Source organism: Folsomia candida, unplaced genomic scaffold, assembly GCF_002217175.1.
Source record: "Folsomia candida strain VU population unplaced genomic scaffold, ASM221717v1 Fcan01_Sc021, whole genome shotgun sequence".
Lineage (NCBI taxonomy): Eukaryota > Metazoa > Arthropoda > Collembola > Entomobryomorpha > Isotomidae > Folsomia > Folsomia candida.
In genome coordinates, this window is record NW_019091213.1 from 727,722 (window position 1) to 750,601 (window position 22,880).

The 22,880-nt window shown below is 39.3% G+C and overlaps 4 protein-coding genes and 1 long non-coding RNA gene across 8 annotated transcripts; 3 read left to right on the forward strand and 2 right to left on the reverse strand.

Moving 5' to 3' along the window:
- The first annotated feature begins 5,869 nt into the window (after positions 1-5,869).
- Positions 5,870-9,010, forward strand: LOC110858420 (dysbindin). Of its 3 annotated transcripts, none has more exons than XM_022107196.2 (8): positions 5,870-6,010; positions 6,085-6,192; positions 6,771-6,911; positions 7,025-7,178; positions 7,292-7,524; positions 7,653-7,708; positions 8,074-8,214; positions 8,343-9,010. In XM_022107196.2, exons 3-8 carry the CDS (start codon positions 6,856-6,858, stop codon positions 8,591-8,593), a joined length of 891 nt encoding a protein of 296 aa, XP_021962888.1. In that variant the 5' UTR covers positions 5,870-6,010; positions 6,085-6,192; positions 6,771-6,855; the 3' UTR covers positions 8,594-9,010. The 3 variants fall into 3 exon arrangements, with proteins under 3 accessions (XP_021962888.1, XP_021962889.1, XP_035714631.1); XM_022107197.2 differs by having other exon boundaries at positions 5,911-6,010; positions 6,154-6,192; XM_035858738.1 differs by lacking the exon at positions 6,085-6,192 and having other exon boundaries at positions 5,914-6,010.
- Positions 9,011-13,225: 4,215 nt separating this feature from the next.
- Positions 13,226-14,119, reverse strand: LOC118438450. Its single transcript, XM_035858762.1, has 3 exons — positions 14,083-14,119; positions 13,805-13,995; positions 13,226-13,698 (listed from the first exon to the last, which is right to left on the reverse strand). The coding sequence occupies exons 1-3, from the start codon at positions 14,117-14,119 to the stop codon at positions 13,387-13,389; spliced, it is 540 nt and encodes a 179-aa protein (XP_035714655.1). The 3' UTR covers positions 13,226-13,386.
- Positions 14,120-14,653: 534 nt separating this feature from the next.
- Positions 14,654-17,862, reverse strand: LOC110858641 (luciferin 4-monooxygenase-like). Of its 2 annotated transcripts, XM_035858815.1 has the most exons (10): positions 17,587-17,755; positions 17,477-17,513; positions 16,535-16,997; positions 16,330-16,472; positions 15,756-16,266; positions 15,516-15,670; positions 15,322-15,444; positions 15,080-15,254; positions 14,967-15,016; positions 14,654-14,900 (listed from the first exon to the last, which is right to left on the reverse strand). In XM_035858815.1, the coding sequence occupies exons 5-10, from the start codon at positions 15,940-15,942 to the stop codon at positions 14,835-14,837; spliced, it is 756 nt and encodes a 251-aa protein (XP_035714708.1). In that variant the 5' UTR covers positions 15,943-16,266; positions 16,330-16,472; positions 16,535-16,997; positions 17,477-17,513; positions 17,587-17,755; the 3' UTR covers positions 14,654-14,834. The 2 variants fall into 2 exon arrangements, with proteins under 2 accessions (XP_035714708.1, XP_035714707.1); XM_035858814.1 differs by lacking the exons at positions 14,654-14,900; positions 14,967-15,016; positions 15,080-15,254; positions 15,322-15,444; positions 15,516-15,670 and having other exon boundaries at positions 15,981-16,266; positions 16,535-16,744; positions 16,827-16,997; positions 17,587-17,862.
- LOC118438472 lies at positions 16,990-17,337 on the forward strand. The gene is made up of 2 exons (XR_004836819.1): positions 16,990-17,103; positions 17,220-17,337. It is a non-coding gene; the product is annotated as an uncharacterized LOC118438472 (long non-coding RNA).
- Positions 17,863-20,126: 2,264 nt separating the features above from the next.
- Positions 20,127-22,834, forward strand: LOC110858445. The gene is made up of 6 exons (XM_022107230.2): positions 20,127-20,699; positions 20,832-20,928; positions 21,479-21,607; positions 21,900-22,012; positions 22,123-22,288; positions 22,371-22,834. The coding sequence occupies exons 1-6, from the start codon at positions 20,634-20,636 to the stop codon at positions 22,421-22,423; spliced, it is 624 nt and encodes a 207-aa protein (XP_021962922.1). The 5' UTR covers positions 20,127-20,633; the 3' UTR covers positions 22,424-22,834.
- Positions 22,835-22,880: the final 46 nt, after the last annotated feature.

Below are 22,880 nucleotides of genomic sequence, written 5' to 3' on the forward strand. Positions count from 1 at the left end.
ATATCCGCCGGGAGAGAGAAGACCTTGATGGTGCATGGTCGTGGTGCAAATTGGGCCTCGTCCAGTCTCCTGCCTAGATGGCCAATTTGTCTAATTACAAATTAGTGAGCAAAGGTCAGGCACAATTTGCCACTTGATTCGTGCTACGTATGTATAAGGAATGTGCATATCTGCCTATGAATCGGCTGCTGTGCTCAATGCCGTGCAACTGCAGGAGGTGTGGCGCAGTACTAATCAGCCTTACAATTCATTTACGATCGCAGTTAAGCATGCCACTCGACCAGTTGAACAGATCCATATGACCGAGTAGATACATACGTAAGACAAGTATCGGATGTGATTACTTAATTGTTTACCCGCATACTTAAATACGTATCATACTGCATACATGGTATAATCTGTTAAGTGATAAATGAGGTCACCAGAAGGCAGGGATCAGTCCATTATGCATAATAAAGCGTGGTGTGGTGAGGCCAAGTGGCTGGGAGAACGGAAGTTATGAGACATTTTGACAGAGACGAATCAATCAATCTCTTTGTGCAATATCCCAAATTGTTGGGATTACCCATCACGATCGGATTACGCGACCCAGGCGGAAGGAGGACTTCTCGATGCCAGTGATGTAAGTACTGGCGAGGTATTAGGAGGAAGGCAGGTAGCGTGAGGCACAGGAGAAGCACAAATAGAACACTACTACTAACTAACCACTTGGCATTTATTTTCCCCTATTTTTACCACTTTTACATGCCTGGGTTGTGACAAAAGCGAAGGTTACAAAATTTATTGGTCACGTCAAGTGGTCCGATATCCAATACTCCCTCTCTCCCTCTCTCGTCGGTGTAGTAATCAAAAGGGAGTCAGTTTCCCGATGACGTACGCAACGCGACCAATATTTACGGAATATAATTAAATGAAGAAATGTATCTGAATTAGGGCATGAAATGGTATCATCAGTAACTTTTGCTGAGGACGATTTACAATCAAGAGGCCATTTCAATCTCAGAGTATCGTCACTTTATTACGTGGAATGTAGGCCTATATGTACATATTTATATCGAGCACGAATTTTATCCCATGAAAGTCTGTCTCCGTCTGCATAAAATGTATGATCCTTTGACAGTCGGATGAATTATGACCTTGGGCTTATTTGCAATACGCTATAAATATGTGAAATTCACAAAGTGCAAAAATGTGTGCCCCATTTCATCCCAAGATTTTGCATTGTTTGCCATGTAAATAAATAAGAAGTACGTATTTGTAGAGGAGAAAGAGAAATCCCGAGAACACCGAGTCCCAAATTCAATACGCTGTGCTGCACAATTCCAAGGATCCTGCTCATTTCTACTCGACAAAAAAATCCGAAAATAAAGCTCGTGAATATATTAACCTTGTGTTGTTGATTGTGAAAACAAAATTAAATTAGTTGGAATTGTGCGTCGTCTTAATTTGCGGCATATTCAGCGCATCAGGATGATGTTTGGGTGGAGGACCATACGAAAGCCATAAAATAGTTGTTGTCGCCCTTTCACCACAGTCCCACCGTAAAGATCCGTGTTTGTGGCTTTCTTTTATTTGAAAGGTCCACAATGACGTCTTTCTGTCGAACAACACATGTCTCTGTCTGCAATGGCATCTTTCAACGGGGGCTATTGTCATGTTTTAATGGTTTCAGTTTCATGCGGCAATAAAAATGGATCAGGCTAATCCCAAAACGTGGCAATGAAAACGGCAGAGGGATAGAAAGGATTGGGCCCAATTCAATTTTTAATGCAGACAACACAGACAGTCGCAGAATCGAAAATCGTGTGCTTGAAAACTGTACGGGATTATTTGTGGAGTTTTCCGTGAAATTTTATCTACTTGCTTATCTTCGTACTTATCGATGCATATGCAATTGAGGTCAACTGGTTGTAAGAGCATTTTGTTTCTGAAGATTTTCACGTATTTAACATGCAGACATTTCAATTCCTTGCTGTTTCTCAGAGAATTTCTCGTACATCATTGTGTATAGAAATTCAGCAAATGGGAACCCATCCAAAGTATGAAAGGCAAATATTTTGCACAAATTCTGGTGGTTTGCTGGCTTTTCAGAAATCCGAGCGAGGATGATGAGTCGGATTAAAAGTCTCCGCACGTGTACTTTTTATTTTTAATTAACAACTTTTAATAAGTTTGGGTCCCATTTGCTCGACTGGCAGCCCATGCAGCCCTTGAATTCCGTCTCCTTTCACCAATTCCCTACCGCCTCACCTGACACCAAATCCCGTCCTGTGCGACTAGTGCGCCTTGGTTCCAAGCCTTTAATACGTCCAACTAATCCTGCCCAGAGTTCTTTACGAATGAGCTAAATACCGTGGACAGAAGGGTTCAAAGGTTGCTCTTCTTGATGATTCCTCCAGCTTCGTCTGATGAGTGCGAGGAAAATAGTGGACAAAAGTCTATCCTCCGTCTGTACTATCTGTCCAACCACTAAGCAGACCACACATGAGTGAAACACCCAGGTTTGGAAGTCCTTGAATATCAGCAAAAGTTTCGTTAATTACTTTTCTCGCTCATTCCCTGCCTCCGCCCCGCGTATGTAAGTTGTACGTACATACGTATGCAGCTTCTGATTGAGCCATGATTCATAAAGTGAGCAACTTTTGATGGATACAAAGGTAACATAATGCAGCCCATTTGGAATTAATTTTCCTCTGCTGAATCCTCTCCATTTCGATTGGGAACTCCATTTCGACTGAAGAGGGCCAATTTGTTTCACTGACTGGCTGAGGACACACAAAATAACTGACACTCACCTCGCCTCCAAATCCGGATCAAAGCCATGGATGGATTGAAGGCAGGCAGGCAGGAGGCTCGTGTTTGGGGGAGGAGGAGCAGTTGAAATGGTGATGAGGCGACTGAATAATCTGTCAAAGGTTGCTTTTAATTATTTGCCTAAGCGGGATCGGATTTAGAATTTCAATGAGCAATCCTCTTACGAGGACGACGACACGAACGCCCTTATCATTTAAGCTTGAACCGACTCTACGGATGTGCAGGTACGCACAGATGCAGTGCCAATGGTGGTGGTGGTGGCAGTAGCATTCTCATCACAACTGGTGATGCAACGACCTTTCACTCTCAATGTCTTAACTATTTATCCTCTGATCCAAAATCCATTTTGAAGCTCTAACAATGAGTCAAGAGATTTTTTGTGCATATTCAGCGAGTTAAGTATGTCGAACTCGTGCTTCGAAAAAGGTATTCAACAGAACTTTCCCTGCTTTCACCTAATTCTTGTGCTAATTAATTAAACGAATCTGGCAATGCATGCAGCAAAACGACTGTGCAATTGACGTTGACGTAAATTGTAAAACACTTCACTTCAGCTTTGGTTGTAATTATGTGCACACATTTGATAGCACGTGGCCAGGGCCACTTATATTTGTGCAATGTAAGTATTAGGGGCCCTATATTTCTTGTGTGTACATATGCTGTCAAGCAGACATTAATATTTATTCTGATGAACTTGAAACGGGGGGACACATTCAGATTGTGAGGTAATTGTGCAAGCAATATGCCATCATTTCATGCACAGAGTCACACTGCTCGGCCTGGTTGATGACATGCACCTCAGGAAGGGTTGTGTGTGTGATTGTGAAATGAGATTCAGCTCACTCATCAAAGTGAGACGTGGAGTTGGCGTTCGCAATAGTCACCTTCCTTCCTTCCTCTGTTTGCCAATTGTCACTTTCTCTCTCTCTCAAATTCCCTTTGACATTCACCTCACTTTGTGGACTCCCAGTCCGCACCAGACCCATTCGGATTGCTATTTAATTGCTAATGCTGCGATTTTACGAGTCGAAGGGGAGAACAAAGAGTTTCAAGAATATCCCTCCTTTTGAGTCCTCTCCCTCGACTTTGTGTAGTGCTCCAAATTAAACACGATGACATGGAGCCCAATATAATAGGCAACATGCAGATAAATTAACACTGTGATGCTGATTATGACACCTAAAATTAGTGTTCTGGAATAAAGTCAAAACATTTCAGGACATTTCTTTCATGATGATTGAGCAATGTTTGAATGGCGTAGCATTTGCGATCGTATTTTGTTATGACAAGTCGTCGTTTTCCCTGCTACTTATTAAGAATGCAAATAGAAATGTTCTCATTACAGGTTCCGACTCTCGCATCTCTTCGTAAGTATTAGGTCATTATCATTGTGCAGTTTCAAACGCAACTCATGCTAATAAATCCCCCTTGGACAAAGACACAGATAAGTATAACAGATGCATAAACATAAACATGTCCCATTATTACCAACTTCAGCCGCATTAGGATTTGGCGAATGAGACACAACTCACGTTAGGATGGTCCGCGAGGAGGAATAAAAGGCATTCGAAGAGGAAGGGGAGCTGAGGAGGAAAAGGAAATGTTGTGATCTCGCCAAGAAAACTCGATTAAACGGTTGACATTTACAACTCGAGCCAAAAGTTGGAATTTATTAAAACGATGAATGAGCTAAAAATATTGAGTGTGTAAATAGCAGCATTCGTTCGAGTATAAACAGTCCTCGCTTCTTGTTGTTTGTTATTATCATGAGCTGCTCGAGTGGTACGAAACCGTTTTTTTTTGTCATCGAATGAGCACAAGTAGGTGCAGAGCAGCAAGTGAGCATTAGGATTTTATTTCATCCATCCGAACAACCCCATCTCATCCAATTCGAGTAATCCCTCTACAAATAAATTTGAGTACAAATAATAATAACAAGCTCAGCTAGGCTTGCAAATTTTGTTGAATACGCAAACAAAAATGATCCACAGGGAATGGTTTAAAGAGCTCTGGAGAATTTGTCCATTTGCAGCAATAAAATAATGACGGATGGATGGAGGGGGTAATAGTTGCAATGTACAGCTTTTTAGTAGCACGTAGCCAACGTGGATTGAAATGTTCCACTTTCTCTGGGGATCCATGAAAATACTTCAAACTCTGTATCAATTATTTAAAAGTTGAGACGGCTCTTGGAATAGTAAGCCTGCATGAAAAAGTTGTGGCTTTGAGAGTCAGCCTACACACAACAACGTGCATGCCAAAGCAGTATAATTCATAAATGGCACTGGGGTGGACTCGAAAACCACTCCTCATAATACACGCCATGACCCAAGGCAGTAGCAGACAGAGAAAATTTAAACTTTAAATTGGCCAACTTTTTTCAAAAGACTTGCAAACACAAATATCATTTGATGTGTGCCAACCCATTTTTTATTTAACCCACTTGTGAAGCCACTACTTTTTTGCACACCTTCGTCAGCCCATTATGTATGTACATTATTATCGGTATTTCTTGAATATCTTGAAACTTGGTTGCTGTTCAACCATAACGACTTTAATGATGTCCTCGCAAAAGACGGGTTGCAAAAAAGTTTCCCAAAAAGGCAATAAGAATGTTGTATGGTAATTGACTTGCCTGCGAAGAAGTGAAGGAATTGTCGTCCTTAGCCGAAGGTGTGGCGAGTGGAAATATCGATTTGCATAATTGCATGATCCATGCCTGGTAGTTAGCCATGTTTCATACTGTGTATCAAATCTTTAGCCCGAACCAGGGCTTATGTAATCGTCATGTCCGTCCGTCCGTCAGGTATATAATAGGAAGAATTGAGGCTCAGGAATGCAAGAATTAGTGCAAAATAGTAGCACATAATTTCATAGAAAAGTGCTGCCCAACATGGGATTACCAACCAATGAATCCTGGTTCGGGCTAAGGAAAGCAGGAGCTGAAGAGAGGTTTTTTAGCGGACAGCAAGTGGATGCCTTGTGACCACAAGTTGTGGTACGCAGAGGATGGAGAAAGTGGAGGAGTGAGTGGGAGAAAGTACCCGCTGCCGAAGTAGCCAGCATGCAGCACCAGCAGAGATGGGATGGCACGCTTTTTGGCATGGCTCAAACCCAGCGAGCCCATCATCTGATCTGACTCTCTCACTTTCACCACAACACAACCTGCTCCAGCTGCACTCGGCTCAACAATTTGGTAATTGAAATATTTTCCAACGACCTCAATTAAACCTGCACTATTGTCCAATCATCTTTATTATTGGAATTTAGATTAAGGTGGTAGTATATTTGTGCGACTTTATTATTTTATATTTTACCAAAAATATGACGAAACTACAGAGCGAAGTCAAGGATCACTAATTTCACGCTCCTAAGTCGGTAAGCTATACTTGACGTGAAATCCCTTATTATATCTATAAATTTTCCTAGTTAACTTAGAAAACGTCTACATTTTGTACGAAATCCTCTACTTCTTTACGTGTGTAGTTAAAAATTAAAGTGCAATTTGAATGAGATTGATAATTGACAGGTAAAATATAAACCAGTCCAACAGAGAACAAATTTATGTTGCATTATCGAAATATATGTACATTCTTTAAATTTAAGGTATTGGTGGCTGCGAGGTTTCTATCGTTTGACTTTGTTGGAATGGAATTTTAGCACTTAGGTTTTACATGTACGCACAAATTGCAAATTGTCATCATAATAATACAGGATCTTTACGATTTATCGAGTAATGAACAAGGTGTGTGGGGTAGACACACACAATGCATTTAAATATCACTCTGGTGGTGCTTCGAATATTCCATGATAAGATGAAACAAACCATATTTGTTCGTACGTACTTAGCTGAGGGGTAATTATTAGTTATACTGGCATTATTCATGTGCATCTATCCATATATACATAAGTTGTAATGAATGTTCGATATATCAACTGTCAACTCTAAATTACAGCTCGAACCGTGGTGCTCGATGCACGTTTTGGTCAAAAGAACAGGCCACCAAAGTATTGTCAGCCGCTGTAGTTGCGGACATCATAATGTTTGCCAGTCTCCGAGAAAAGTTTTACAATGTTCAAGAGGAAATTACCACCAGGTACGTATATCAACGCTAACAAGGACATCGAAATAATACATGGTTGATCATGTAAATTTATGCAAGCCAGTATAGTAGTAATGTTGTTATAATGCTAATTCTCATCGTCGTAGTATCCGCAACCTCAAATTGGACCGACAGAGCAGCAAAGATGTCAAGAAGCAAGACAATTGCAACTATGATGCGGGATTGGAAATTTTAGAACGCTATCAAAGTTTCTGGACCGACATTCACAACAAGACGGAAATTACGGCGATGTGTGCTGCGGTAAGTTTTCTGAGCGTCATAATAGCTGCGTGGGGGGCTGTGCCTCTTTGGACGATGCAATCAATTCACGACCCAAAGTTTGTTATTTAATTAATTATTTGAATGAATACCAGGAGGTTGACGAAATTGTGCAAAGTCTTCACGATAACTATGAGGAACAATGGAAGAAAGTTGGAAAGTTGTCTACTGCCTTAGCCCTCATCCCCCAAGTCATTCATGGAGTTCAAGAAGTTTGTGATACCATTTTAAATTTGCAGTGTGCCTTTGACGAAACAGAAGATGCGTTATTAACACTGGAAGACATGATTGAAACACAAGAGCTACGTGAAAAACAGTTGGATCACAGGTTTTGACCTTTTCATAAATTTTTGCCATAAATTTTTCATAAATTTCGAGCCATTTGACACACAACTCCAATGATACAAGTATAACATGTGACATTAGTGCCCCTCTATCAATTTATAATTCTAACAGATTTCAACTAGCGCTGTACCAAGAAAAGCGAATGTCGGAGCTAGAAGACCTAAAAGGTAATAATTCAGAATCATGAAATCAAGTATTATTTTATTTTCGTGTATCTTTTGGTGGGTAAAATCACCACAGTCGACATTCGCATAATTATTCCATGATTCTATCTACTGATAGCATAATGTGTTGTGGTCCTTTCCCTGTTACGACTTTCCTCCTTGTCGAAATCTCCAAACAAAATTATTCTTTGTAATGATTTTATCGGGAGTAAAGTGGAAATACATTTTACTCCAAGCCGTAGTTGATAAACATGTTCCGAAGGCAAAGATGGTTACAACAGGCTTAAAATATATAGAGAATAAAATTATTGTTTATTTTATCGTCTATATTATCTTCTTTCAACGTGATTTTATTTTATTGCTTGCAGTACAACTCACTGACGAGCACCTTCATAAGATCCGAGAATTTGAAAAGAAGCGAGCGCCTTCATTAAAAGAACGACAGGCACACTTTCAAGAGGCGTTTGACAAAGATCTCCTGCACTACAAGTCACAAGGCATCGTGCCAAGTGAGTAATCTCGTTTGATGAAATTGTGTTACAACGGATATCGAATTTTTTTTCACAATGAATGGTGCTTCAAAGGAAATTTTAGAAATAAAATGTGCGAATTTATGACAATCGTATTTTCTCATCAGAGCCAACAAAGACAGCAGAGTCAACACCTAGCCTGGAGGAAATCCTGCTCGACGAGGAAGATCCCTTCGAGTTGGAAACATTTTTGGCTACAGAAGAGGAAGAAGAGGCAGAGAACTCGTCGCCTAAACCTGGCTCTTCTTCTGCTGAGCAACAAAAAGATCCACTGCAGGATAAGCCAGTAAATGAAAAGAGTGACGCTCATCCCACTAGCAGCAGTAACTTGGGAACAGAAGAAGCTCCCAATGGATGATGATCTCTCTATTCTATCTCCGCTGGGAGCATTATTTTGCAAAATCCTACAGATTGGTGCATACAAACCATGTTGCCTTTTCTAAAATCTTGACGAATGTAGACTTTTTCCCTTAATACATATGTTACTTACTGTACTGTATTTGCGTACGCAATGCAAGGCACTAATCTTGTCCTACATGTGTTTTGACGAATAACCGGTGCTTGCTGTGCGACTGGTTTAGTATTATCACAACATTCCTTGACAATTTAGTTTCAAAAGTATGGCATTCGATTGTGACAATTTAAAGCAGCTCATTATAGTAGGTATGACATATACATACGTATGATATAGTTACCTTAATAATTCACTTACCATTTTTGACCAATGAATCACTTCTGAGCCTATGCACAAAAATAAACTCACTTCAAAACGAAATTACTCTTGGTACTTTTTCACTCGACTAGCACGACAGCAGGCAGAAGGTTGGCGTTATTTAGTAGTCAGCGCTCCCTGATCGAAATTCATATGTTTATGATTTTGCAAATAAACCTGCAGACGTCATACAATTTAATCAGAATATTTTATATAGAAAGATTCGGACATTAATTGCCCCACTTTTGCGTGTGTGTGAGCTACTTAATTATATTACACTGGCCAATGAGTCGTGCATCCTCCTTAACAGTGAACAGAACTCGTTGCATGACGCACTTTATGAGAGTGAGATCATTATAATTGAATTCATTAGAATACACCGTTTAGCGATGTAACGTCTTAACTGCATATGAATGTCATAATATTATGCAATGGCATTCAATTAACGTTGATAATGATACCACCGCATACGCTTATCGTGTTTGCTCTACTTATCAAGGATTCAGTGAATTAAATGATCAGTGTTTAGCCGAACCATGACTCGTGCAATCATAATGTCCGTCCGTCGTCCGTCCGTCTTTCAATAACTCTAGAACGTGTTGACCGAGTTTGGCCAAAGGTACAAACATGTATGTTGCAATAGTTACAATGCAACAACAGAAGAGTTCGATGAAAAAAGATTGGGATCGATGTGGGTCATATCAGTGGTTTTGGTACAGAATATTCGAAATAGTGGTAAAAGGCTGAAATTCGGCACAACGGTCTCTCCCAAGGGGATATAAATTCGGAATATACAACGACTTGACTAATTGTAAATCTTGACCGGAGGAACTCATCGATTTTTAGAAATTATCTAGGAAAGCTGAAATTAATGGACTTCTGCACAGAGATGCTTGCATATTTGTAATGGCCTCTCTGCAAAAGAATATAGACACACCAAAGGTCGCAAGAGTGAAAACGACGGGGGTTACCCATACCGATTTCTAAAAATTACTATATTCGGGTGAAATTTGGTATGAAGACTAAAAATGACTCATAAGTAGTAAATACGACGTAGGAGTTTTGAAGCTTTTATAGGGGCGACCCCACTTGCCCTATAGTCGGCAAGAGGAAGGATTAAGGTAAACTTGGAGAATTTGGGGCCAGATATGCATATAATATGAAGAATTGGCGCTAATTAATGCAAGATTTAGTCCAAAATAATCCAATTACTTATTTAGTCAGTCCTTGGTGGTACATTCGTATAATTTTATAGAAAATAAAGATACATGGTGAACAGTAAATCCTGGCTCGGGCTTTGCAAAGCTGTACTGACAAGAGAGGTTTTTTGGTATCCTCAAGTTTGGCATTGGCATTCCAAGAATAGCGAGACGAATTTCTAGCATAGCGAATAAATTCCATTGCATATATGAGTCTCTGCAATGTGAAGAGCACTTTCGATATTTGGAACACCACGGACGGTGTTCCAGGCACGGGGCGGCCTGGACTAACAATGGAACCTTTTTTCAAGCTACACGAGATAAGCTTAGTGACCTGTGCTAAAAAATCAAGCTAAAAATTAGAAATGACGTGGTACTTATCTTTCCGTTGAATGGGCACTTGGAGGTCAAATATTTGAGGGCAAAGTTCAAGGTAGCGGCCTGTTTTTTTCTCAAGCGTGCGAGCGGAGGAGTGAAAATTTTCTCCTTCGAGGTCACTCCGCTGCCTTCACTCTCGCACGCTCGCACTTCATTCAATGCATATTATTTTTGACAAAATTTCACAATCTCGTGAATTGGTGCATAAATTCATATAATTTTATAATTGCTTTTTAAAGTCCTACTATCAACTATCCACCGATCCGTAATGAAAAAGTGACGATGGGTTCTATAAGTTATACATAAGTGCGTCTAATTAATTAGTGTATTAATTAATTAGAAATCATAATCCGTAAAGTTGACTTATTTTTATTGCCACATTTCGTTGTATACTTTTGGAATTGCATATTGATTGCATACTATTGATGAACGAAACTAGCGCGAGAGTGAAGGCAGCGGAGTGACCTCGAGGAGAAAATTTTCACTCCTCCTCCGCTCGCCCGCTTGAGAAAAAATCAGGCCGCTACTGTGAACTTTGCCTTCAAATATTTGACCTCCAAGTGCCCATTCAACGGAAAGATAAGTACCACGTCATTTCTAATTTTTAGCTTGATTTTTTAGCATAGGTCACTAAGCTTATCTCGTGTAGCTTGAAAAAAGGTTCCATTGTAAGAAATATTTCATTGCGACACCAACAAAGCATTCTGGAGACCTTTATATTAACCTCCACCACTGACCGTGTCGATGGATTCTAACAAAGTTGGGTGCCATTATTTAAAGAGTCACACCCGTCGTTGTCATGCAGGGGTATAAACACCCCATAAATATTCATTACCGCGTTGTGAATATGCTACTTGACTGATGACTCTCCGTGAGTGAGACAAACAATTCTCCGGCATAAAACCGTAATAAAATCGCTATGTGAAGTGCATGCAAATTAAATTGAGACAAAAATTTGTTCAGCACACCACCAACACGACGACTGTAATATTTACATCTCAACACTGACTGAGTCAAGGCGAGAAAGGTCGCACTCGCTCACTTATTAGTAATGAAATGAGATCACAAAAGTTCCTAAAGCCTGATTACAAATTCATGAAATGGAAACAAGAATCAGCAGCAGCAGAAGTGGAATATTTTCCAAATGGGCTTTTCATTTGGGCGTTTTGTACGCAGCGTACATCTCTCGAGGACTATGACCCTTTTGATTCAAGGGGCTTCAATGAGTCGGAACCGAGCGTCCGAAGTGGCTGTCCCCCAGGCCTGCAAAGACTTGTATTTATTAAGAGAATTACTCACACAAACGCAAAAATTCTACATGTGCAAAGCTGTAGAAGCAAAAGCGAAACGAGAAGGTAGGTGGAAGGCTCTTTGGTTAGTTGGTCACTCGCAAATCTCACTCTCGAATTACGTGGTAGGAGATGCAAGCGTGAGACTGCGTGCTCAAAAATTCATTTGCAATCTCCAGAGAGCAATTTGCTATGCAAATACAAAATCTAAATTTATTCACGGCTTTCTGAGGAGAGCCGGCACAAATTGGTCTGTGAAATACTTTTTACAGGAACATTTGACCCACGCTGAGGGGAATCTTTCGTGTCCTTTCGTAATCCTTTATCCCCATCTCCCCGTCGTGAAGAAGCTGCGATTGGAAACAAACAACAAATATATCAGCTAATATATAATGGGCGTACTCACGACAACTTCTTATTTCGCATCGCAACTCATTTAGCAAACTTGCGAAGATCAAAATATTTCTGTCGTGAGGGGATTCGCAAAATATGAGTTCGCAAATCTCTCTAATCTCGCAAATCTATTGAAAACCACCAATTTTGGTATTGTTTCCATGGATTTCTTTAATTTCTCCTGCTGGAGATGATGAGATGAGTTTGCGAAATAATTTTGCGAAATAAGGACATGCTCAATTGCTGGGTAAATTTGCGGAAAAAAATCCCATGGTTTTCCAGCAAATTTTTTGCGAAATCTCGCATATCTCGCAAAACTTCGCAAGTTATGTTGCTATGCTCAATTTGCGAGATATGCGAGATATGCGAAGGTTGACGTGAGTACGCTCAATATATAATATATAATAATATATATATAATATAATATATAATATAACAGCTTAATTATACCATAATTATTATGGTACATCAGGCAGGAATAACATAGGAAATAGCCACCTTGTTTGATACTATGGTACAGTGCTGCAAAAACGGCTCAGACATAATCGTCTGTTTCGTGCATATTACATAACTTTCCAGGAATTTTTCATGCTATTGGTTCCATTTTCTGTGTTTCTAAGCGAAGGAAGAATTAGCTCTCAGGGCTCTCAGGTCGACAATTCCGGTTCCCCCTCCAACCCCGGTGTCCACTCCTGAAGTATGTATGTGTGAATGTGTGACTACTACAAAAATATTTTCACTTGCTATTGAAAATAGAAATTATGTCCCACATATGTAGTATGCGAATAAGGGTCTTGAACTAACATGTTTTGTAAATAAAATTTCATAGGACCCTGAGAAAGAATGGTTCCGAGGCCTATAACGAGGATTCCTTGTATATTCCTTGAATATTTATCGAGTCACGACAAGATTGCACAAGGAGGAGGACCAAGGAAACTGAAGCTACCGGATTATTAAGGTTAGGCTCCAGTGCCATGGCTTCCTCAACTTCATTATATTCAGCCACACGTTCTCTGGCGAGGTCCTCATACAACTTCCACATAGCTCTGCATTCCTCTGTCTTTGGGATGAAAGGTCGAAAGATTGCCTGCGTTTGGAGAAAACAACTGGGTTCGAACGGATTCCATCGAGCGAGTAAACTGGAGAGGAAGGTGAACGTGTCCACATCTTTGGCAGGTGACTATGGCTCGCTAAACGTTTCCGAGTACCAGATTTGATAGCGTGGGAAAATCTTGGGCGTGGTAGGAGCAACGAGGGAGCAGTGTCGGGCCAGAATGAAGGCAAGGGAAACGAGCTCTTCGTTCTGAGATTGGACGCATTCTCGCATTAGAATGTTGATCATCTTTTTCAACACGGAAGCCGCCTCGAATTCCAGCCTCCCTATCCAAGCAGTGATCAAGAAGAGAATGTTGTCCCAGTTTCGGCTGCCATTTCTAATTGATGTTGATAATGCTTGAAAGACATCCTCGGGTAGCATGGGTTCACTAATCATCTAGATAATTGGCAATACAACAACAAAATTTACAACCCAAAAAGTAAGTAAGATTCACACTAATAATCCTGCTAATAAATACTTATGTAGAAAGTACTCGTCATACCACATGAATAACGTCACTTAAAATGGCAACCCTATCGTCATTTTTTCTGGAGCCCTCTGCGACTTTCTCTTGATCCTGAATAACCTCGTCGAACGTGTAGGACTTGGCACCAACATCGCTGCTTGGTGCTGTTAAAAGATGGTTCAATTGGTGTGACAAATACTTCTTTTTCGCCGAATTTGGTACGTGAGCTGAAATAATAACCAGTGTATTATCATTATCCAATTAAATGTAGATACGCGGCAAGCTGCTTGGACCTCTTGCATAGTATTGCTGACCTTCCTTGATAACTTCAAGGATGAATTGGCGATTCATCTCAGAAACCCCTTTTGTACTGGTGACCAGGTTAGTGCTCACCTGGAAGAGGATCTCAAACACGGTGGCTTGAAGAGATTCCAAAATACTTGGCCGTCCAGGATTACAATACCCACAAATGAGAAAAGTGTGGAAAAATTGCTCAAGAGCGCACTGATAGCGATCTCTTGTGCAAAAATTGAAGTCCACCGAGGGAGAAAAATGAAGTGCCAAAAGTTGCCGTTGCACTTGTGTGGCGACTTCAACCAGATGTAAGAATACTTCATTCATTTAACATTAAAGGTAGATTTATTCTCGGGGCTCCTACACACCCCAAGAACTCGGGATACCCAAAATCATCCTAATCATGGCACCCTCGATGTCGAACTTCTTCTGACGCCCTTGAGATTGAACACCATTTTGGACATGACGGTGCAATGAGCCCCTTATAGAGCATTAACGAACAATTGAAAAGTCTGAATGAGCAATGACTCGAGCAAAAAATGGATTTTAGCAAAAAATTGGAATAAAAATTCTAAATCCAAAGGTACGAATCTTCTATGTTGCAGTTTATATAGCAAATTTTTCAATACTATTCAATGTACATACAGTTTTTGCGCCTTATCATTAAAACATTTAGGTATCTACTTCTTACTTTGCTAGTATCCAACGTCAATTATGCAAAAAAGTGGTCTAAATACTAAATACCCACTACATAAATAAATATAATTAACAATTAATAAACTTGTAATTGCTGCACGAGTTGTCGAGAAGTCTTTCCTGTTTTCCCGTGAGGAAGTTGCTGTGTACATGAATAGAGTATCAAAAATGTTCATTGAGATGGGTTTGTACCATTTTCTTCGAATACCTTGACAAAGTAGGCACCTCCACGAAAATGCTTATAATTTGGTAATTGCCCTGCCACAAAATAAGAAAAACTTAAAAAATTGTGTCCATATGTGTATCAAAGAAGTGACGTACTATTTGCAAACTCGACGATTTCTTCTGCGGTACAATTGACATCTTGCATGTTTTTAGGAACTATGAAGCCTCTGGGTATCATGTCTCCGCCTTCAGGATCGGGCACTCCCACAACGCAAGCTTGAGCAACATTTGGGTGCCTGAGCAGAACATTTTCAAGCTCACTCGGACAAATCTAGTTATGATTACATTCAACTTATTCACATATTTCAATTTTCTAAACACGCGTTTGATTGCATTACGTGATTATTGAAGTATTTGAAGATCTCCTTTATCCGATCCTTGATGTAAATAAAACCTTCTTCGTCATAAAATCCTACATCACCAGTGGGAATCCAATCATTGTGGAAACTATCCTTTGTTACCTGCAATAAATTATTAATCAAATCAGAGTGATGACATGGCATGGACGTTACGTCATTTAAACAAGTCGGACCTCTAGTGAATTTCTAAAATATCCAGCAAACGCATATGGAGACCGAAAATAGAATTCGCCAATTTTTCCTGGGCCTAGGTCTACCCCAGTGTCAATATCCTTCACTCGCAGCTCATTCCCAGGAGCTAGTTTTCCACAACTAAAGGCCGGAAATTCTACATGACGATTTTTAATCGAGCTTAAAAATTTGAGAGAAACGTTTAAATATTTCCATATAGTATTTATATTGTAAGTAAATACCATTCAGTGCTCTGTGCACATTGTGCTGATGCAAAGCGCTCCAGTCTGCATTCACAGATATGAGTCCAATTTCCGTCATCCCATAAATTACGTACAATGAGGTCAGGGAAGAAATTGCTCGCACGGATCTCACGAACGAAGGTCCAACCACTTGCCCTGCGGTGACAGCGTACTTCAATGAACTCATGTCATGATTCTTCGTCTCTGTCTCAGTGGCAAGTGCCAGAAGGAACTTTGGAAATGCGAGCAACCCTCTGACCTAAAATTTACAAATGTCTATTTAGATTTCCAGAAAAGCTTACAATTCAGTTGCTCTAAATAATAACCGTGCCTTGTGCATGATAATGTCTCCCAAAATATTGTTCACGGTAGGCTTTGGGCTGATAAGGATCCTGCGATTTGCTGCAAAAAATGCAAGTGGAATTACACTTCCTGTAAAATGTGTTAATCGTGATGTGAGTAAAAATGGGTCTCGTGGCTCATCAGTGAAAGGAATTTGCTGGAAAATTACCTGAAAAAAATCCATTTTTTTATTACTTTGATGATGAAACGGTCCGCAAAACGCATATCTTACAATATTTTTCAAGAGGCGATCATGCGTGTAAACGGCCCCTTTGCTCTTTCCCGTCGTTCCACTAGTTTGAAGGATGAGCGCAATGTCATTCATGGTGGCCGTAACGGTACTCATCAGCAGTGATTTGTGTCCAGCGGCTTTCGCTGAACCAAAAACTATTAGTATTTATATTCCAATAATAATGTGTCAGACGGCACACATTTACCATCCTCAGCCTCGATCTGGAATATGTCACACAATGAAAAGCACTCATGCAATGGGACCGTTGAATTGTTGTTGGAATTGCTCAGTCCAGCAACAATGACATGAACATCCCATGGTATTTCTCTCACTGCCTCCAGGTTATTTGTCACGTATGGCTCATCACATAAAATCCATTTGACATGAGATTCCTTAATTCTCTCAACCAGTTCATCTGCAATTTTAAATAAAATCAAACCATTTTTCTAGGATGCGTACATGCAAACTGAGATTTTAGTTGACGTGTGCCAACCTACCACCATAATCTTCGGGATAAGATGCCCTTGCTATTCCACCAACTCGCCAAACTGCAAGTAGAAAAATGTGCAGTTTTGATCCGTCGTGAGAAGAGTAGAGTACAGTGTCTCCATGACGGAAGCCCTTCGTGATAAGCCAAGTTGCGACTCGGCGAGACAATGGCTCCAGGTCTTTTTGGAAGTAATTGTGTTTTTTGAATGATACATGTTGTTAAAAAGTATAAACCACCTGGCATCAAATTGTGCATATCGTCTGCGTCTGAGCATAAACTAATATGTAAGTATTCCAAAATTGTGAATATTTCAAAATTTGTATTACTGCATCAAACTGAAATTCTTTCCCTCGCAAGATTACTTAACGATTAATTAAAATGTGCAATATTTTATTTATAGTTGGACGTGGGCTTGTATGATACAAATTGTCATAATACTCTGGTCAGTTTTTTTTGACAAATTTTCTGTAATTTTTAAATACTTGAACTCTGCAATAAACCATTTAATTCACTGGTACGAATAAATATGATTTTACTTTCACTTGCACATATTTATATCTCCATGAAATGTCTATCCAAACATACGCGCAAGAAATGAAACGGTAACAATTTTAACAACATATATCATTCTGTGAGCCTGGTCACTTTGACTTTGACCTTTGTATTTGAAGACTTCATCAGTGGTGGAATCACCCTGTTTTTTTTTACAAAAACTATGTAAGTGTTATTTATTATTGCATGTTACCTATTTACAAAAGCAGACTTACTACACACGGCAGATCGCCACCTCCACGTTTGACAAAATAATCTACTTTTTCCAAAATGTATTGAGCAACATTTTGTTGAACGTTAGAAATGGGGAACGTAGTGTCGATTTCTGACTTTAAAACGTAATTTGACATTTTCGGAAGTATTATATAGCCTTCTTCGTGAACTTGTGTTGCATATGAAGAAAAAGAAGACATTGAGTGAGCATTCATTATTGAATTATGTATGTACATGCATTTCGTTTTCTGAAATTAGACATAACGGTGCATAATGTGTACTGGACATGTCAATAAGTTAACGGTGAGTTTAGTGCGTGCATTGAGAAAATGTGACAATCTGCTGCGTATATAGAAATCGAATACTTTATATCAGCCCCTTAATACAGTTTGAAAAAAATGTGGTTGTGTGTGTAGAAATTTGAATATATAGGTATACGCATCGAGGTACTGAAATGGAAATCTTTGGACCCATTATCACTCACTATCTGTATCTGCATCTGTTAATCCGATCAACCTACAAAATATAAATTGTAGCCCAATAATAACACGCGTAACATCACACCACTGTTAGAAAGTGCTTCCCATTATCCCACCCACTTAATCAATGACATGGAAAATGAAGCACAGTATTTGACTTTTAATCAGGGCATGTCTCTTTTTGAAGTTAGAATTGCTGACATTTTGACAACAGGGTGGCACGAGCTGTTTTTTGGTCACAGCCCATGCTTTCTATTATTCACAACATTGTTACAATTTAGCAGGTCGTACATATGCCCTGCAATTGCCGTCGTGTAACATGAAAGTCATTTCGTGTTACTCTTTACATTTTTCTCATTTCAGAGTGAGCATTTTTACAGTGAGGTTCCTTGTAGGGTTATAAAAGCCCTTTTGCAACAGTTTCCTCGAGGGACAATAAAAAATACTTATGTACTAAATTTCATTATGCTGGAGTTGTGCAGTAGCTTTTTAAGTGTATTTTGTTCAAGTGTGTGACAACCTGATTTGACAACCATCTCACTAATTCATAGATACATATGTGTACAGTCATGTATGTGAATCAGCTTTTAGTCATGGTCAAGTAGACAAATCAATTGCACATAAATTTCAGCTTCTCAGACTAACAAAGTAATTAACCTTGAAATGACGAAAGCCAGGTCGGAAATATGTAGCTGAGGAAAAATGTGTTTCATAAATTACTTTTGCTCCATATAAAAAATATGAAATTCGTACTTATAAAAATAATATTTATGATAATGTATTTATAATTAGAGGTGATCTCTACACATTCATAAGTACCACATTTTACTCAGAATAAGCATGAAATCATTTGATGCACAAAAACCCAACTATTTGGATTATTTAGCCACTACTTATCTCGCCACATCTTGGAAATTGTCAAGTGTTGCGAATGATGAACGATGACAGGGAGCAAGACAAGAGAGATTGCATTCAATATCTTGGCAAAAGTGTGTACATCATACTCGCTTGGGCCAGAAGACGATGGCTGAGGAGGTTTAATGTCGACGGTATTCTAGAGGTTAGCCAAATGACAGGCAGTACCAGTCACGGAGATTTTCTGTAAACGTGCAACTAAAAGCTGAATGCATACAGGGCTGTAGTTCTGGTTGAGAACAATTATCATTGCCATTCCTGCTGAAATCTTATCTGTCTGCCAGTGCGCATCCTAGCCAAACGTGTTGAGAAGAACAACAATGTCGTTCCCAATCAGGTTGTGCATATCTGTATGATGATACCACCAAATGCTTTCTGCTCATGGCCGTGATTCTTACCCCGTTTCTTTCTGCATAATATCATGCCTTAATTCAGCAAAGACGTCATTTCGTGTTATGGAAGCCATTCTCATGTATAAACCGTTTACGCAACTTTTGCAAAATTCCCTACTACTCCTCTCTTTTTTAATAAATAAGACCAGTGCCTCAGATACTTTTATTCTCTCAACTTACTTAATTGATGCACATGCATATGAGAATGATTCACAATGGTCAAGACAGAAGAATCTCAATGACATAACAGTTAGTCTAATATAATCAAAATAACTCAAAATTTTACTGCGAATTTTGGAGCCGAGTTCGATTGTAAATTGTGCATACATACATGTACACATATAAATTCTACCAATTATAAGTTGCCAATCCACAAACCAATGGTTCACTCTACAGGTTTTCCTTCTTTCTGCGCCGCTCCATTTTCCTGCTCACACGAGATAAATCTAACCCAGAGGGAACCGAAAGGTGTAAAAATCTATTTAATAATGAAGTTAAGTGGTAATAAAAGAGCAACTAACTTTGACACTAACGATGCATTAGCTGAGAGTAAAGAGCAACAATCAGAAGGATGGTTGAGCTGGTGGAAGGGTGGATGGAAATGTACAACCAAGGGGAATATAGCCCTCCCACGGCAACCCACAACGACGACGACGACGCCAACATAAACCGACCCATAACGACTACACGAACGCTGCTGTGGATGAGAAACCAGCAACAAAAACTGTGATTGTATGCATCGAAAGGAAAGCAAGTGGAGGAGCAGTTAGCTAATATGGATTGATGTGCTGCAACAAGTAGCAAAATCCCAATCTCATCATCAACTTTAATACAAGTCACTTTTCATCCGGTGATTTAGTTCCACTCTCATCTTCGTTAGGTGGATACCACGCCAGCCTCGACTCAGCATAAGTCGTGTCGACAAAGATACTAGGATTCAGACGAGTCAAAGCTCAAATAATAATAATAAATAGCGTGTGCAGTGAAGCACATTAACGGGAATATCGTGCTTCTTTCGTCCTGTTAACTCTTTGTGATCAACCCTTCCTGTGCTCTCAGCTTTCTTAAATCTCTCGTAAAGTTTCTCCAAGTTTAAATATTTTGTGAACCTATTAAGCACAAGTTGGTGAGATAAACAATATTAAACCAACTGCTACGAGCGATACAAATCAACCCTTTATTTGCAAAACAAGTACAAACTCGGCTGTGTGCGTTAAGGGAGAATTCATTCTTGCCAGTTTATAAATTCATACTCGTGTGACAATGTTTCATCCACTTTTCGGATATTCTCTTCAAAAAGGTGCCAAAATTATTGCAATTGCAGATTTGGTAAGCATCAATCAATAATAATTTGTAGTTTTTCCTTGTGTCCGTTATAACGGTATCGTTGTAACGAACGCATTAATAAATTGTTTAATAATAAAATGGATTCATTGCATTTTTAATCGTCATATTTTTCAGGTTATCGTATTTTTGAGCACCACATTACGATTCGTCGTATACGACGTCCAGGAGTTTCAGGAGTATGAAATTGAGACGGAGTACATAACCACAAATGGTGAGCAACAGGCTCAAGTCAGCCAGTTAACAATAATTAATGCGATATAATGCGATATATGTATTATTATTGTGCCTAATTATTATCATCACTGAAGGTTGCTCTTGCCAGAATAAGTTGGTTTCTTTCAATTGGCTGCTGAAAATATGTACTTTTTGCACAAGTTTTCACATGCAATGCAATGTGTGCTTCTTGAGAACTTTTTGTGAAAGAACGGAGTGAAATGGAAATTCACTTTTTATCAGCTAAACACTATCCATCATACATGCTTGATATGGTTTTCTGGACGTATCAAGTACTCAATGCTATGGATGTATGTATGAAAGTACGTACGTATTTGCACACATCACGAACTAGTAAAGTAATTGCTACATGTTGTCGATTGACACTTTACAGTAGTCGTTATAAGTCGTCGTGAGAAATTATTTAGTCAAAGTTGGGTTGCATCACGTTAATCAGCCCGCACGTGGTATATTCTAAACTGAGGAGTGGAAATGAATGGCTACTTGAAACACGAAATATAGTTTTTGCTTAATTTGAATTGAATCAGAGACCGCAGCGGATTCGCAGTTTAATGGGACGGAGATAGCGACGCATGATTCAGCCGCAGCAGCCAATCTGACGGCTCACATTTTAGAAATTCTAAAGCAGAGTAATAAAGCAGTGGAAGAACAACATGGTAAGTTTTTCCCATTAAAACTCGTAATGAGAATACGAAATGCACACAATAAGCCCGCAAAGATCTTCTTGCACGTCGTTGTGTGTAATGATGCAAGGAAGGAATCGTGTTGTGGTGCTTTCATTATGATAAAATAAGCACGTTAATTGCCATCGTGGTAATCCTATAGCTTCCTGCAACTCGAAACTCCTAGGGTTTCAAAACAATGGGAGAAATTTGAAGACTTTTGCCTATTTTGTGGCAATTATCCACGACCATGGCTAATGGATAAATGTTTTTTTTGCGTATTTAGAGCACTATCTGGCACTCACAATAGCGACACTGGTTATCACAGGAGTTATCTACATTCTTTACATGTGCCTAGAAGTTTGGCTATGCCGCCTCCTTATGAGAGCGTCGAATAATGTGAGTTGACCATTATTATTTTGTTACAAAGTTTAGGCTAATTAGCATTGTTTAATAATTATCGAAATTAGGGTGGAAATTTATTTAACAAATTTTCCTATGAATTTCAGAGAGATGGGAGTGCTTGCAAAACCTGGTTTTGGGTTCGCCTATGTGTCACAATGGTCATTTTAATGTTTAGCATCGTAGGAATCGCCACTTTGAAGCATGATTGGGTGGACTGGGTCCTCGAACCCCTGAATTTATACAGAATCTACGAACTGATTGTGATAAATGGTATTTCTTAAAAGTCTGATTTTTTTTCACTACAGTGAAGAAGTGAGTTTAAAAAATCATTTTATTTAATCTATTCACTCAGAATTCAAAAGAGAAATCGCAGCGACGAGTGGCCGAGTTAAGTTGAGAGCATAAATTGTTGCAATTTCGCCAACGCATTTCCGCTCATCTCATCATCATCGTCACCAAATCTCGACTAACTAACGATTCCTTCCTCTCATCCACCAACCAACCAATCTCTGGTTCACATGCATAATCAACAGAATGCAGTTTCCTTTCAATGCTGTGAGGTCCACAGTCAGCAACAAAGATGAAGTCAAAAGTGGAGTGAAAAGTGGATGAACAGTGACGGCGATAATTATGATTATTATTATTATATGATTATACATAATTCTGATTTACTCTCACCAGATTCTGGTGACAATTACCAAACACAAATTTCCCTTCGTATTATTGTTAATCCGTTTTACAATGGTTGGATAAGTGTATATTTGCATATTGCGAGGAATAATTTGAATTGCGAATAAAGCAAGAACTGAAATCTAAGCAAACGCGTAATCCCAATAAATTTTATTCAGATTTAACAAATGCA